The 14,228-nt window shown below is 41.4% G+C and overlaps 2 protein-coding genes across 3 annotated transcripts in view; one reads left to right on the top strand and one right to left on the bottom strand.

Moving 5' to 3' along the window:
- Positions 1–7,350, top strand: part of PRKD3 (protein kinase D3) — a 47,522-nt gene extending 40,172 nt beyond the window's left edge. Inside the window, exons 16-19 of the mRNA XM_054197446.1 lie at positions 339–437; positions 1,963–2,230; positions 3,142–3,227; positions 4,111–7,350. Coding sequence (XP_054053421.1) covers positions 339–437; positions 1,963–2,230; positions 3,142–3,227; positions 4,111–4,284 — 627 coding nt within the window. The 3' untranslated portion in view covers positions 4,285–7,350. The remainder of the gene's footprint in view (positions 1–338; positions 438–1,962; positions 2,231–3,141; positions 3,228–4,110) is intronic.
- A 661-nt stretch (positions 7,351–8,011) lies between these two features.
- NDUFAF7 (NADH:ubiquinone oxidoreductase complex assembly factor 7) lies at positions 8,012–14,195 on the bottom strand. 2 transcript variants are annotated; one of them, XM_054197447.1, is made up of 10 exons: positions 14,104–14,195; positions 13,839–14,005; positions 13,596–13,676; positions 12,715–12,825; positions 11,474–11,684; positions 10,921–10,979; positions 10,077–10,190; positions 9,152–9,295; positions 8,692–8,865; positions 8,012–8,305 (listed from the first exon to the last, which is right to left on the bottom strand). In XM_054197447.1, exons 1-10 carry the CDS (start codon positions 14,177–14,179, stop codon positions 8,093–8,095), a joined length of 1,350 nt encoding a protein of 449 aa, XP_054053422.1. In that variant the 5' UTR covers positions 14,180–14,195; the 3' UTR covers positions 8,012–8,092. The 2 variants fall into 2 exon arrangements, with proteins under 2 accessions (XP_054053422.1, XP_054053423.1); XM_054197448.1 differs by lacking the exon at positions 8,692–8,865.
- Positions 14,196–14,228: the final 33 nt, after the last annotated feature.

Raw genomic sequence — 14,228 nt, 5'->3', positions numbered from 1 at the left:
ACCTAATGAAAGTTGAATAAACACGGAAAGAATTTTGAATGCTAATTATGTTAAATTTTTTGCCCTTCTTTTCCAAGACATAACATTGTGGATGTACAAAGATGCATGTTGAAACAGTTAGCTTTCAAAATAGAGGGAGGAGTGGTGGTGGTGGGAAAATCAAAACCGTTAGTTCCAGGTCTTGATAGGCTGGGAAAAAAATAGTACTTGCACAGTATATACCGGTTAATTTTTTTTAAGACTGTGTTGATACAAATTACTGTATTGCTTAGTGTATGTGAGTTTTGACGCTTTTGGTCCACTTGAAAAGTTCTGAAAATATTCTTTTCTTCTTGTAGATACTTGTTGCTTTGAGGAATTTACACTTCAAGAATATCGTGCACTGTGATTTAAAACCAGAAAATGTACTACTAGCATCAGCAGAGCCATTCCCTCAAGTGAGTGAAGATTAAAAATACTTCTTTCATCACTTTTCATTGTTTTTTGTTTTTTTTCAAGAAATACAGGCATTGCAGCTTAAAAGGTGGCTTCTTGTGGGACTGTTCAACTGACTTCATCTAGAATTACTTGAACTACCTGTATTATAGTTGTCTTTTTTTTTTCCCCTTTCCAACTCTTAGCCTGGCATTATGCTCAAGAGTCTGTCTCAGTTTCTTTCCCCTCAGACGTGGATTCCGTCTCACGACAGTGCTGTGCACCAGCATTCTGTCTTCCAAAGAGCCTGAGAAGCACAGCTACTGCTGGCACTTAGTAAAAGGCTGTGTAAACTGCATCTTTTTTTTATGCTTGTGAAGAGTGCATGGAAATTGGTATCCTGGATTAGTGAGAATAGTCTAGTGGAAAAGGTACAGGACTAGAAACCTCAAGATCAGTCCTTATTTCTGTTCCAATGCTGTTTGACCCTGGGGAAACAGCTTCTTCCCTGTTGTGCATCTTCTCCTCCTTGCTTTTGTCTGTCTTGCTTAGAAGCTGTTGTGAAAAGGGACTGGCGCATTTGTCACTGGTCTTGCTTGGGGATCTTCATCATCAGTATGTGTGATGTTACATTGTCATATAAACTAAATAGCTGATTTCTGTAAGAGAAATGCTGTCCAGTGATATTAGTATTTATGTACTGTCAACTATTACGTTAGATACCTTGGGTAGTATGGATTTTGTGGAGGATATACAGAAATCAAAAGCTGCTAGGCAGCATCAGGGAATTGCTTCCAGTCCTGCGATGTTAATGCAAAGTGGAGTGTACTTTTGGAGAGTCGCTTGTATGCCTTTAGTGCGTTGCTCTTTCTTATACCCTGAGGAGGGATTATTAACTTGGCATTGGTGTGGGGCTTGATCTGGATCCTGTTTTCTGTACAAGTGCCTGCTGTGTTGAAGTTAAAGAACCATGAAGATTTGAGCATCAATGCTGGTACCAGCTGTTGATGCTTTTTACCTGGGCGATTACCAGACTGTTCTGTTCGGAGGTGGCTGGGGCTGAGTTCTAGTTAAAGCTCATTGTTTGATTTCTGTGTAGCTGAAGCCTCCAGCTCCAGGGATGTGATTAAGAGGAACGTGATCTGGCTGGGATTCGTATGTGTGTTTTTTTTTTTTTTTTTTTTAAAAATTTTGGTTCTGTGCCTTGTGAGGATGTGGATTTGCCTCTGAAAATGAGCTGAGTTTGGAATCAAGTTTTTTGTCCTTACTTGCACATTTGTGGCCATGTACTACACAGACTGCCTCAGACCTCAGCCCATGCAAGGCCAGCTCGTGTCTCAGTCTGGAGCAGGCTCCATCTGCAATCTGCAAAACCAGCATCCTAAAACTTCAACCGACTGGCTTACGTCATGTTTTGTCTCTGGTTTAGTACATACAATGTTTAAAATGATGGCAGAAATGGTATCAAGTACCACTCTGGTCTTGGGCGGTAGCATGCTTTGGAGATCAAGAAGAGATCTCTCGGTTTAAAATGTATTTCTTTTGCAGGTGAAGCTGTGTGATTTTGGCTTTGCACGTATCATTGGCGAAAAATCTTTCAGGCGCTCTGTGGTGGGGACACCTGCTTACCTTGCCCCTGAAGTCCTGAGGAGTAAAGGTTACAACCGCTCTCTAGACATGTGGTCGGTGGGAGTCATTGTCTATGTGAGCCTTAGTGGTACATTCCCATTTAATGAAGATGAGGATATAAACGATCAGATTCAAAATGCAGCGTTTATGTACCCACCAAATCCTTGGAAGGAAATTTCTAGTGAAGGTAAAGAAATCAGTTTTCTCTATTAGAATGTCTTTATATGTAGATGATGCATTCAAATGCTTAAATCTCAAAGTCCATTCAGATAGGAGGGTGAGAATTATTGATAGTTTGAGTTTATTAAGACTATGCCAAAATGGATAAATATGAGCGGGCATATATTTGTGAAAGATAAATTCTCAAATACAATGTTTTAGACTGTTTTCAGGGCAGGAGGGGCCAATAGATTTAGCAAGAAAAACTGATTGCATGCATGAGGAGTGGGATAAATAACCTGAAACTTCCCAAAATTCCCAATGAAAAATTAAATCATGTGTATCTGCTGTACGTTGACCTCAAAACATACTTCATCTAAACTATAATTGCAGAAATGGTTCAAAGTTGAATCTGGGAGTTTGGTTTTGTACATTAGCAAGTGAAACAAAACCTGGATCTAAATGTCAGTTCTGAACAACCTAGAAGTTTATGAGGTTGGTCTCTAGAGCTCTCCTGTGCCAGCTTTGCTATTAGTAATGTATATATGATTAACACACAGGTAGATGTGGAAGGACACATACAAAAGTATACAATAGTGAAAGTACCTACATAATTTTGGAACGCAGGATTATGTTCAAGTTATTTAGGCCTTTCTGAAAATCAGTAGGGGAAAAAGATTAACAAGTAATATAGTAAAGCTTTTAGTGTTCCCATCAAAGCCGGGGGGTAGCTTATGCCCTGCCTATTCTGTAGCATCATTTAACATAAGCAAAGCTAAATATAAAATTCAAGAGCTTCGTTAAGTTTAAAAGAGTTCAGTTGGACGGACACAGACGGACCCACGCACACACAATTCACTTTCACTGTAGCATGTAAATGATGATAGAGGTGATTTAGTATTTAAACAATATAATTTTTGTTCTGTTCTTCTTTGTCAGCCATTGATTTAATAAACAATTTGCTTCAAGTGAAGATGAGAAAACGTTTCAGTGTTGACAAATCCCTTAGTCACCCGTGGTTACAGGTAAACCCATCTGCGTTTTTCACTACGTTTGTAGTGGTTTATAATGATTTTTTGGATTAAATCCTGCAGAGGCTTATTAAAATTGCTACTATCAAAGTTTGTTAACAAGCGTTCATGGAGGCTTGAGTATTTCTGGGTTTAGCTTTACATTTTATGTGCTGCAGGATTCTGCCCATCTGTTAATGGCTTCTTTCCTCAAGGAAAACTTTGTCTTATTGTGTCTCCTGCCCCTTACTTTCTGTCTGACACCAACGTAGAATTTTACTCTTCTGGCACCACTGCCGAATGCGTGCCGAGGGCATGGAGCCCCACGGAAATCAGTACAGAGACAAACGTCGTTTGTTCAGTGCTGAAGCGGACGCACGAGCTGGTGTGTGCTGTAACTTGTAGTTGTTTGGGATGGAGTTTTTCCACTTGTTTTCCACTTCCACTTCGACATGGGTTCTTTTCACAATGGTTTCACTACTGTATGCACATATCCATGCACACAAATAACTTAAAAGATGTCAAGGGGAAAATCCAATTAATTTTGAGTACAAACAATATTGGAATTTCATGTATGTGTATATATACAATTAATTTTGTAATAAAGCTAACATAGCTGTCTTGTTACAAAAAGATTTCACGATTTACAGTATTACATCCTTAGATACTATCCTGTTTATCTTTGAATATTTTTTGTGGACACTCTGGAGTATTTTGGGGAGGTGTTTGTTTTGTGTTTTTTTGGGGGGTTTTTTTGTGTGTTTGTTTTTAGCAGATCTTGTTGATTATATCTTGTGGCTATTTATACAAAAGGTGGAGACAAACTGCATAATTCATCTGTGGGAATGTAGTGTTGCTGTTTCTTAAATTGCTTCCTTAAATCTCTCTTACTCCTTAGGATTATCAGACTTGGCTTGACCTCAGAGAATTTGAAACGCGCATTGGAGAGCGTTACATTACCCACGAGAGTGATGATGCCCGCTGGAAAGAACACGCTTACGAACACAACCTTGAGTACCCCCAGCATTTTATTATGGCTCCTAACCCAGATGACATGGAAGAAGACCCTTGATTTATTCACTATGCTAAATTGCAGCGAAGGACACTCCAGACAGAAACTGAAGATCAGTTTTTGGAACAGTTGTTGCTCATTCTGAATGCTGAACACATAGTTCAGCGTGCAAAGCCCCAGAGGATCTGCATTGACAGTGGAATAGACTGTCGTCTGACAAGCTTTTCTCCATCTCTGACTTAAACTACGAGTCGTTACTGGACAGTGGGATAAAGCCCTGTTGGGTAACATTTCACCGAGCTGTGTGGCTACAAAGCCATTACTGAGGTGTAATGTGTACAGATTGAATGGTTTGTGTGTTTTTCAAGGTTTGGTTTTGTTGTTGTTTTTTTTAATAGCCTACACAATAAGAATTTTGTAATGGTTTTCTAATCCCTATTTACTAGGCCATAGAGGACTGTTTTCTGGTTTTCTGTTACTTAGATACATCTCCCGTTTCCTGAACTGTGCATGGTGAAAAGAGACTGCAAAAAGAAATCAGTGCAGAATACCTTGGCTAATAGCAAAACGTGGTGGTTTAGGTCGAATACAGCTTCATAGATGAAGGAATAATTTGCTGCTAAGACAATTAAATATATGTGTCTTTGCCCTAATTGAACTTCTTCCAGATACTCCAAAAAAAAAAAGAAAACCCCGCAACTTCTTACATTCCTCTTGAAATGCTGGCTGACAATGTAAAGAGATGACAATCAAAGCTATGCTAGTCCTTTATTTCATCTGTTAAAACCGAGCAATAAGCCACAACGGTGTGTTGCTGTGCAAGGCTGGCACGTCATTGATACACACCAAAGGCGTTTTGCCTTTAAAACTACACAAGTAATGCACAGAGAGCACATGAGACTTGATGTAGCATATCCTTTCACTCCGGAAAAACAGCTTCTAGCAGAAGGATGTGGAAGAATAGGGAAAAATACATGCAGCTTTCTTCTGTTGTTTTGAGTAATTAGATTTTTAAATTTTTCTAGTATTTTTCTAATTTTTTTAAGGTTCCCTGGACTTGCATCATGAGTAGTTTGTAGCCTGCTAGCTTGTATCTTAACTCTGCTCAAAAGCTAGGAGTAACAGTGGATTTCAAATCACCTGTTGCTTCTGCCAGGGCAGCTGGATTGGAGGAGAAAGGGCTTTGCCTTCTGACCTTGACCTGCAGCCCCCTGGCCCCGTCCTCTTCACTGTGCTCAGCGTTGCTGTTTGAACTGAACGAAGGGGCCAAAACCAACTCCTAATTCAGGTTTTTATGCAGATGCCTCAGTTGATGGATTCCCAACCGCTTACTGGACTTGTGGCACAATAGAGAGGAAGCAGCAGTATTCTTCGGAAATTATTCCTCGGAGGACAGCGTGACAGTTAAAGTTCACAGTATTTCAAAGAAGTTTGAGGCCCTGAATGCTAAATGCAAATGGAAGAGGTTTGGTTTTTTTTGTTCTATTTTAGAAAACAGAAAAGGTGAAATCTTCCCTTTTGCGTGGGATAACAGCATTGTGCTGCTGGAAGGTCCGGAATGGCTGTACATATCCCTGATGTGCCAAGACGCTTAACTGGAGCTTGGCTTGAAATACTTTTTAAAATACTGATACGGGCTTGAACTGCAAAGTCAGTGAGAGGCTTTGGGGTATTTCCTCTCTTTCCTACAAAGATAACTTTTTTTGTGTGTGTAGATAAGTATTTTTTTCTACAGTTGCTATTCAGGTAAGGAAGCAGGTGAGCAGACTTTTTCTAAGTTGTTAGATATACATAGAATTTTAAACGGTTATTTCAGGGCTGGCAGCTGCTTGCAATGACAGTGACCCGGCAGCTGAGTCAGTGGCAGTTGCAGAAGTATGTACCCGCAGGTAGGTTTGGGTCTTTAACCCACCTTTTCTTTTCCTCTTGCCCTTAATCTAACCGCCACTGCATTTTGTAGGTGTCTAAGTTGGTAAAGGCTGAGCTCTGGCTTCCCTGTTAGGATATACCAAACTTTGTATAAAACGTCGGTGCAATCTGTATGGCGGTTTCCTACAGCCCGCAGCGGGCAGAGCGTTTCAGCCCTTCCCACCACCACGTCCTTTCTCCTTGCACATGAATGTTCTCAGGTTTGTGCGGGGGACATGCCTGATGGCTGTCCCTGCCCCTCCTACACTGGGGGTCATCCTCCCCCTTCTATGCTGTCAAGGCAGTGCTAAGGAATTCCAAAGGGGCAGAGTTTGTCCCTTAACCTTGCCATCCTGCTAAGGCAGGGTTTCAGAACTGATTCTTCAGCGAGGCACTGTTTTTCATCTGTGGAACCAGGACAATCAGCTGTGAAGTTGGTAGCCTGGTTTGCCCAGGCTTGGCAAGGGAAGCAGTGCTTTTTTTAACTTCCACTGCTCAAGTGACCAAATTTAAGTGAAGCCATTGCTATCTTCCATCCTAACTGTAATAATGTAGACACGGTCTGGTTTTAAACTTCAGATTTTATACTTGAGCTCTCACTTCAGGTTTTCCTGTGGGTTTTTCTGTTTGTTTTGTTTTAAGGGAGGAAGAAAGCCAGCTTGGTCACTTGAAAAAGCACAACAGGAATAGAGGAAGGAGGGGACAACAATGAAGTAGAAGGCCTGGCTGATGTCTCTCCCCATGAAGTCTGCTCTGCTCCAAAATACTATATGAGCTATTTATTCTTCAAGTTGTATTAAAAATATTAAAATAAAATAATGCTGTTGGCCTTTAGGCATTGCCTGACCATATACGCAGACTTATGGGGCCAGACAATAGAAGCCACAAGCAGCAGCTAATAGTCAAGGAACCAAAAAATCGGACATACATTAGAAGTAAACTTTCTTCAGAGTAGTAAAAATAGCTGAGTTTTTTTTATTCCCTTTTTTCTACCTTTACTGCAAACTTTGACAGCAGTAGGTTACAGTGTTTAATATCCTTACCCCTAGATGAATTAAGTTGCGTTCATTCAAGAAATAGTGCTATGATGATGCTAGAAAAAAGCTCATGTAAAATTTATAGCCTCAAAAGGACACTGTCAAGTACTTTTATATTTTTATACATCCCATTGTTTGTAAATATCCTCTGATAAGCTTGAAAATAAAATTTATTTCCCTATCACACTTGTTCTTTTTATTTACATGAATTATCTCTCCTATGATGTGTTCTGAGAAGTGAATGTTTCTTTATGTTTCCCTGGTTGTGGATTTGGGATTAGATATGCCCTGCTGTGGTAATTCTGTTAGCAGGTGCTTTGGAGCTAATAACTCTTTTGGCATGGTTCCTGTCACCATTCTCTTGATAAAAATATCTTAAAAATATCAAAGCATCTTGTGTTTTAAGCAAGTACCAAAGCTGAGTACATTCAAAGTCTCCTTAGCATAGCTGTTTGTTACTGACATGTTTTAACTTGATTCCGCTAGTAAATACTTCACTCGGCTCCGTTGTAAGACCCCCAAAACATCATTCGTTCTCTGCTCTGTGTAAGCTGGTTTCTGTATGTGCAGTGTTTAATTTCTACACGTACTGCTTTGAGTAGGTCACTCAGTAGGTTTGGTGTGTTGCAGTAGGCTTACACTGAACGAGCACTGCCTACCAAACTGTGGCTATGCTTTGAAGTGTAGATTAGTGGGAGAAAATTGCCTGGAGAAGTAATGTGAAATTTCATGTGCTTTCATGTGAAATTTCATGTGCTTTCTTACCTTACCACATCTGTAGTTATATGCGGATTACATTATCGCAAAACATTCAGCACGTGCAACCATAAAACGCAGGACTCTTGTTTTTACTTTGATTTTCTTTTTTAATAAGTTGCTATTGAAAACTACTACTATTAAACATTTTGCTACGGTATTTGAAATTACTTCAGTAAGAGTTCACCAAATCCAGCAACAGGCGGTAAGGGAGACTTTGATTCTGGCTTATGTTTCTTGTCAGGATCTGCAAGTCTGTGGTGAGGCAGCAGGGCAAAAAAGTTAAAACGGTCCCCCATCTTCTTGGGGTTCATCAGCATATCATAGCTGTGAAGTAACTGCTCATGTGTCGCTGTGTCACGTGAATTCTGCAAGAGCACCTAAAACCAAAACCTGTAGTAAGTTATAGCCCTTCCTGCTTTCCTATACATTCCCTCATACCTGCAATCTCTTGTTGCATCCTCTTCACTTACACTAAGGTAACTGCCACAATGTTCAGCAGAACTGGTGAGATCCCTGGTGGAGCTCATATACTGATGTATGTAGCAAAGTTTTGCATTAAATACTCCTAAATGTAATACGATCAGTTTACTGTGAGGGATCCAGAGTAACTTATGTCTAGGAGAAGCAACTTGTTGATCTCACACCTATATGTTGCTTTGAACAGCTTTCTTTTAAAAATCAGACTTTTATAAAAGCTCTCTTGCTGCTTAAGAGTATTGCTGATGGATTAGGCACATTTATGTACCTGTAAGTACTATCATACCTGCAATCGGAGGTCAATGCCCATGTTTTTTAAAAACTCCCGCTGTTTTATGGGGCCTAATGTGGCTGTTCTTCCCTGTGCCATCTTTCGAAGATAGCCGAAATCAACATCTGCTGTCAGGTCTGCTGTTCCCGGAGCTTTCAGTACATCATGAAGTTTGTGATTACGGAAACCCTGAAATATTAAATTGCTGAAGCTAGAAAAGACTAAATTGTGTGTGTGAGTGGTGAGAATAGCAAATTATACTTGAAAAATTTGAAATAAATCCTTTCTGTGTGACAGGAACCCTTACGGATACTGATTAAATAAGAACTCAGTTACTCAGTTTTATGGTAGCAAAAACTGCATTATGCTGCAGTTGTGTCCACCTGAGACCTTTCTCTTACAATAACTTAATGATCCAAGCGAAAAATAAAAGATAACAGTATTTTGGCTTATTATTTCAGGGTAAATGACTTACCCGGAAAGTGTCAGTTTTGGTTCCATCATGACCATAATCAGCAACCAGTGCAGCCCCACCATCCTTTTCTATGCGACAGGCAAGCCTCTGAATGATGACACCAGCCTCAGGACACACTTCCACATGATCCCGTGTTTCTTCAGGCTAGCCCAGAGTTCAAAGATCAAAACACCTGTATTAGCAAACAAGTACAGGGCAAGAGTTCTTCACACTTGATGTCTAGGGATTGTTGTCGCTTCACTGGGGCGCAGAGGTCCAGGGGTGTATGCCTGGCTACCTGGAGCTTGAGCTAGTTTTTTGCTACCCATCATTTTCAACCTGTGTTTTCTGAGCACTGGATCTATAACCTGTAGTCAACTGAAATGAACTTTTTTGTAACAATTAAGAATACTTGCATCAGGTGAAACTGCATTACTGTGGTACTGAAAGAATGAGAATAGCTCTTCAGCTGTGCACACCCTTAAAACAGCCTTTCTTGTGAAACTTTGTAATTGTGTTTAATCTCAGCTACTTCATTTCGTAGCTTTAAGATTCCAGCAAACTTTAAGAAAACAAAAGTCTTGGCCACTTTCCCTTGAAAGGTCAGTATAGCGCAGAAGTACCCAGCTGCACTGAGTACACAGACAGCAGGGCGAGAGCCTGGCTTAGGCAGGGCCACTGTCAAGATGGTGATGTGACACATGCAATGCAGAGCTCTCCCTCTCACTTGCTGCCTCAGTTTGTGCTCCCAAGCATTTTGTCTGTTTAAGCTCTGATTTTACAAGGTTTGATGTACGTGTTTATTTTTGTGCTATATTTTCACAGCAAACAAAGTTTTGCAGAATGGAAATGGTATGCTGTATTTACTCATTTATAAACTGAGAGCCCTCCTGCTGTCGAAGTAACAAAGAAGCAGTAAGTGTACTTGAAAGAGTCAGTAAAGTACCTGAACAAAGTTTTCTGTCGCAGGGGTACTGGATGGTGACAGGACAAACCGCAGCTGGTCAGGAACATCTGGATCTATATCAACCAACACTTCACGCCAGCCTTTCTCTGTTTTCTGTTGAGTGAACCCAGAGTATTCATTTTACGCTGTAGTGGGTAGACACAGTATCTTGCATGTTGAATTGAACTGATGCATCAAGCGTTTTCACAGAAGTTTTAAGAACATTATATGCTATTAACAACAACTATTCACTCCTATTTAATTCCAATAACTGCCTTCAAAAAAGTCTGTGGCAGAGGCCAGTCTGCAGAGCAAACAAATCCAAGTTTAATTATACTTGAAAGGAATGAACGATGCTGTTGAGAAAAATGCTGCCTCTTCTATTGGCAGTGCAACGTTTAACCTATCAAAATAAAATAAACTTATTCTACCAGTGATTTTCATAAATTATCAAATTGAAAGTTTCTTCTGAATCCTGACTAGCTTTTATTTTGCTATTCTCATTACCATTCAAACGAAAGCCCTTCAGAGCACCGTCTTTGTTAGTAGTGGTACGTAAAATAATGTTGAAATTAAAAATCTATTAGTGTAACATAAGAAACAAACTTGAGACTTATCTAAGCAAAAAGAAATATTTAGCTTTCTACAAGTTTTTCCATTCAAGAATAATTACTAATCTTACAGTTATCAGTTAAATTAAGCCTTATGTGTCCAAGTTCAGTTAGAAATATTTTATCACCATAGACAATGCATGTGTCTAATTTGGCACCCTAATTCTATTCATCCTGAAAGAGAAAAGATATTTAAGGAGACGGTCGCAATTACAATAATCTTCTTGCTATACCTGAAACTTATGTATTGGCAGGGCATCAAAAAACTCATGTGCTAGGTAAAAGCTGTAACCTGCGGGAAGGTAAAAAAAAAAAGCATTAATAATTTAATGCTTTTGTAGCAGCTGCCAGTTGAAAATTAAAATGTTTTTATGAATTTTAATTAATTAAGCTAGTTAATGTGGCTGTGAAATAATTATCATTACTTCCAGCTTACATACATCAAAGACAGCATTTCTACAGCTAGCTCTAGCTTCCAGTCCATGAATTTTAGATGGCTATCTCATGAAAGGATATTCAGAGAAAGCCAGTAAATGGTTTCCCATGAAAAGAAAGAGTCAAAATATATGAAATTAGGTAGCTATCCCAAAATGAAGGTAGTGAGAATAGGCAGCAGTTACAAAAATGAGTCAGGGTCCTGCCTCAGACTCATAAGAGGTAACGACAAATATGTATATTAACAACTTTTCTATGCGTTATGAAAGCTAGCAGAGATGTCCTCTGTTATCAAAAGCTGCAAATGGAGGAAGGATGCCATCCCTGTAACAAGACATTCAAGCTCCTTACCTGGCGGCACATCCTGAATGTCTCTGTACCAGGAAATGGGAATTCCAGTCTTGCTAACGCCTTTCATGTAAGCAGACTTGTCCTCGGGGTTTGACTGCACCTTCCCCCCTGTCAGCATCAGCGCTTGGATCTCACTGAGTTTGGGACTCACCTCTACCAGATGAATAGAGACATCACATTTACTTAGTAAAGACGCAAGCTGCTTGAAGACCTATAAAGGCAGATGAATTCTATTAGGCACAGTCACATGCTGTATACATTAAAGGTTTAAGAACTAACCGTTACTCTCATTACTTATATTCAAGATAAGATTAGTTGGCTTTCGTTTAAGAAACTAAGTCTCAGCGAAAGACTGCATTTTGCTCCTCCAGAAGGAAATGGGAATTTCTTGATAAATTTTAATAAAAGCTGCTACACTTCAGATAAAGTTAGCAAAGTACAGCACACATAATATAGTTGTAAGGACAGCAACATGAAATGCTAATTTAGAATAGTAACAGTCTGAAAGCGAGTAGCTCCTCTGATACTTGCAGTGGGTTTAGCATTAGGAGAAAAATAGTTCAGTTTTCCCAGACACCATAAACAAAACCTGCTCGATATCCTACATTTCACTATGGTTATTAGAGTTCTTTTTCATTAACATATGTAAGTAGAATAAAAGTTCTTCTGAGGTACTAAATCCCATTAGCTAGTTGTTTTTGAATCAGTATATTTTAAATAACAGACAGCCACGCAAGCATGATAGAACAGAAAGGGCTAACTCAAAAGAAATAAGCCTCTGAAATCCCCAAAGGAATCGACACTACTTCACTCCTGTGTTATTGTCCTCCTCCCATTCCTCCTATTGCTTGCACCGAGGCCTCCCTCCCAGTTACACACAGCAGCACCCTCCTAAATGGGTTTTAGTTTGGATAATGCTTTCCTATACAGAAATAATTTGTAATGGAATATTCCCACCCTCCCCTTCTATCAAGTGGTGTTTGAAAGATTACATGCGTGTCTGCACAGTGTGCACACACCAGGCTGTGTTCTGCTTTCAACTGAGAGACCTGGTCTCTTCCATGAAAAGCAGAAACTTGCATATGTTCTAATTAGACTCTAAGCTGCGAAATCTCCTGCCTGAAATTATTTGGTTACTAGGGAAGGCTAAACCCAGACAGCAAAACTTCATTCCTTCAGATTTGGGTGTAGCCACAGAATAAAGCCAGAAATAGAAAATATTAATATTAGTTTTCACCTACCCGTAATATATCATCGGTAAGAGTGCCCCTCCCTGGGCCCAGTTCCACCAGCTGGAACGCTTTAGGTTTGCCCATGGCTATCCATTCACTAATATACCATATTCCTATTAACTGACAGTGAGAAACAATACAAAGGAAGAGTTACGGTAGTAATTTGAAAACTTGTGAGAAGTGATACCTGCCTTTTGCCTGATAATAATTAAGGTACGCAATATTCTCTCTCAGGATTTTAAAGTTAAAAAAAAAAATATCATTCTGATTCGTAACTTTGCCCTCTTTATCGATTAAAATCACAATTGTTTGTTGTCAGCCCAGCAGAAGCAGCTCTCCATCAGTAAATGGACGGGACTCTTTTCTGGCTGGCGCAAGAACTTTTACTTAAGACTCAAACACAGGTCACCACCCGACTGCCTCCGAACAGCTGTTCTTCACGACAATGCATTTACCGAAGTGTCATGAGAACAGCCTTCAGCCGGTCTTCACCACTGGAAATGATACACGAGCCACAGTGAACCAGAGCAAAGTCTGAAAATTATTTTGGAGTAGAGTTTTCATACTGGGGAACTACCATAACTTTTCTTTTTTTTAAATTGATAAACAAGTTCTATACGAAAATAAGTGTTACTAAGCACAGACAGTGCTTAGTAAGCACAGACTATAACACATGGAAGGACTAAGGACTCCCCAGTCTTCCAAAAAAAAAACCCAACACCTCTTCATCCTCCAAAACCAATTTTTCCTTTAGGAAATAACTTGAGGCTTCGTGTCTACTGCTCATCATTGCTATACAAGTATTTTGCCATTGGTGACACACCCGAACACCAGCTCGGAAATCACAGCCGACCCCCCCGTTACTGAAGACATACGGAACTATGCGTTACCTCGCCGAACACCTGACTTATTTCAGGTGAAGTGACGAAATCCCCGCTTTCGCCGATGCCGCCGCGCCGCGTGTAGTAACCCTGCGGGGGCGAGAGGGGAGAGAGGAGCCGGGGCCCGCTCAGCGGCGCGGCGGGGCTGCCCTCCGCCCGGCTGCGGCACCGCGGGCCCCGGGCGCTCGGGCACAACACCCCCGACCCACCGCCCGCCACGGCCCGGAACCCCCGGCCCCGCCCCGCCCGCACCTGTCCGGGGTTGGTGAGCGCCTCCCGCATGTACTCGGCCACCGTCACCGGCCCGGTGGCCCGCAGCTTGAGCAGCAGGTGCCGCAGCATGGCGGTGGCCCGGCTGGCACCCTCGGCCTCCTCCTGGCCCCCCGCGCCCGAGAAGGGTCGCGCCGCCGCCGCCGGAGCTGTGGGGAGAGGAGAGATGGGGCCGGGGTCAGCGGGGCCGCCCGCGGTGGGAGGGTGTGTGTGTGTAGGGGTGTGTGTGTGTGAAGGCGGCGGTTACCATGGTGACGGGGGAGGCGGCCGGCGGGGCCCAGGGCGGCCGCGAGGAGCGCGCGGCGCGCGGGCAGCGGGACCATGGCAGCGGCGCCGGCGTCCGTGTCCCGCCCCTCCTCCTCTCACGCGGGT

Source organism: Rissa tridactyla, chromosome 3 (assembly GCF_028500815.1).
Source record: "Rissa tridactyla isolate bRisTri1 chromosome 3, bRisTri1.patW.cur.20221130, whole genome shotgun sequence".
Lineage (NCBI taxonomy): Eukaryota > Metazoa > Chordata > Aves > Charadriiformes > Laridae > Rissa > Rissa tridactyla.
The sequence above is the reverse complement of the archived record's forward strand: the minus strand, read 5'-3'. Positions and strand labels throughout refer to the sequence as shown.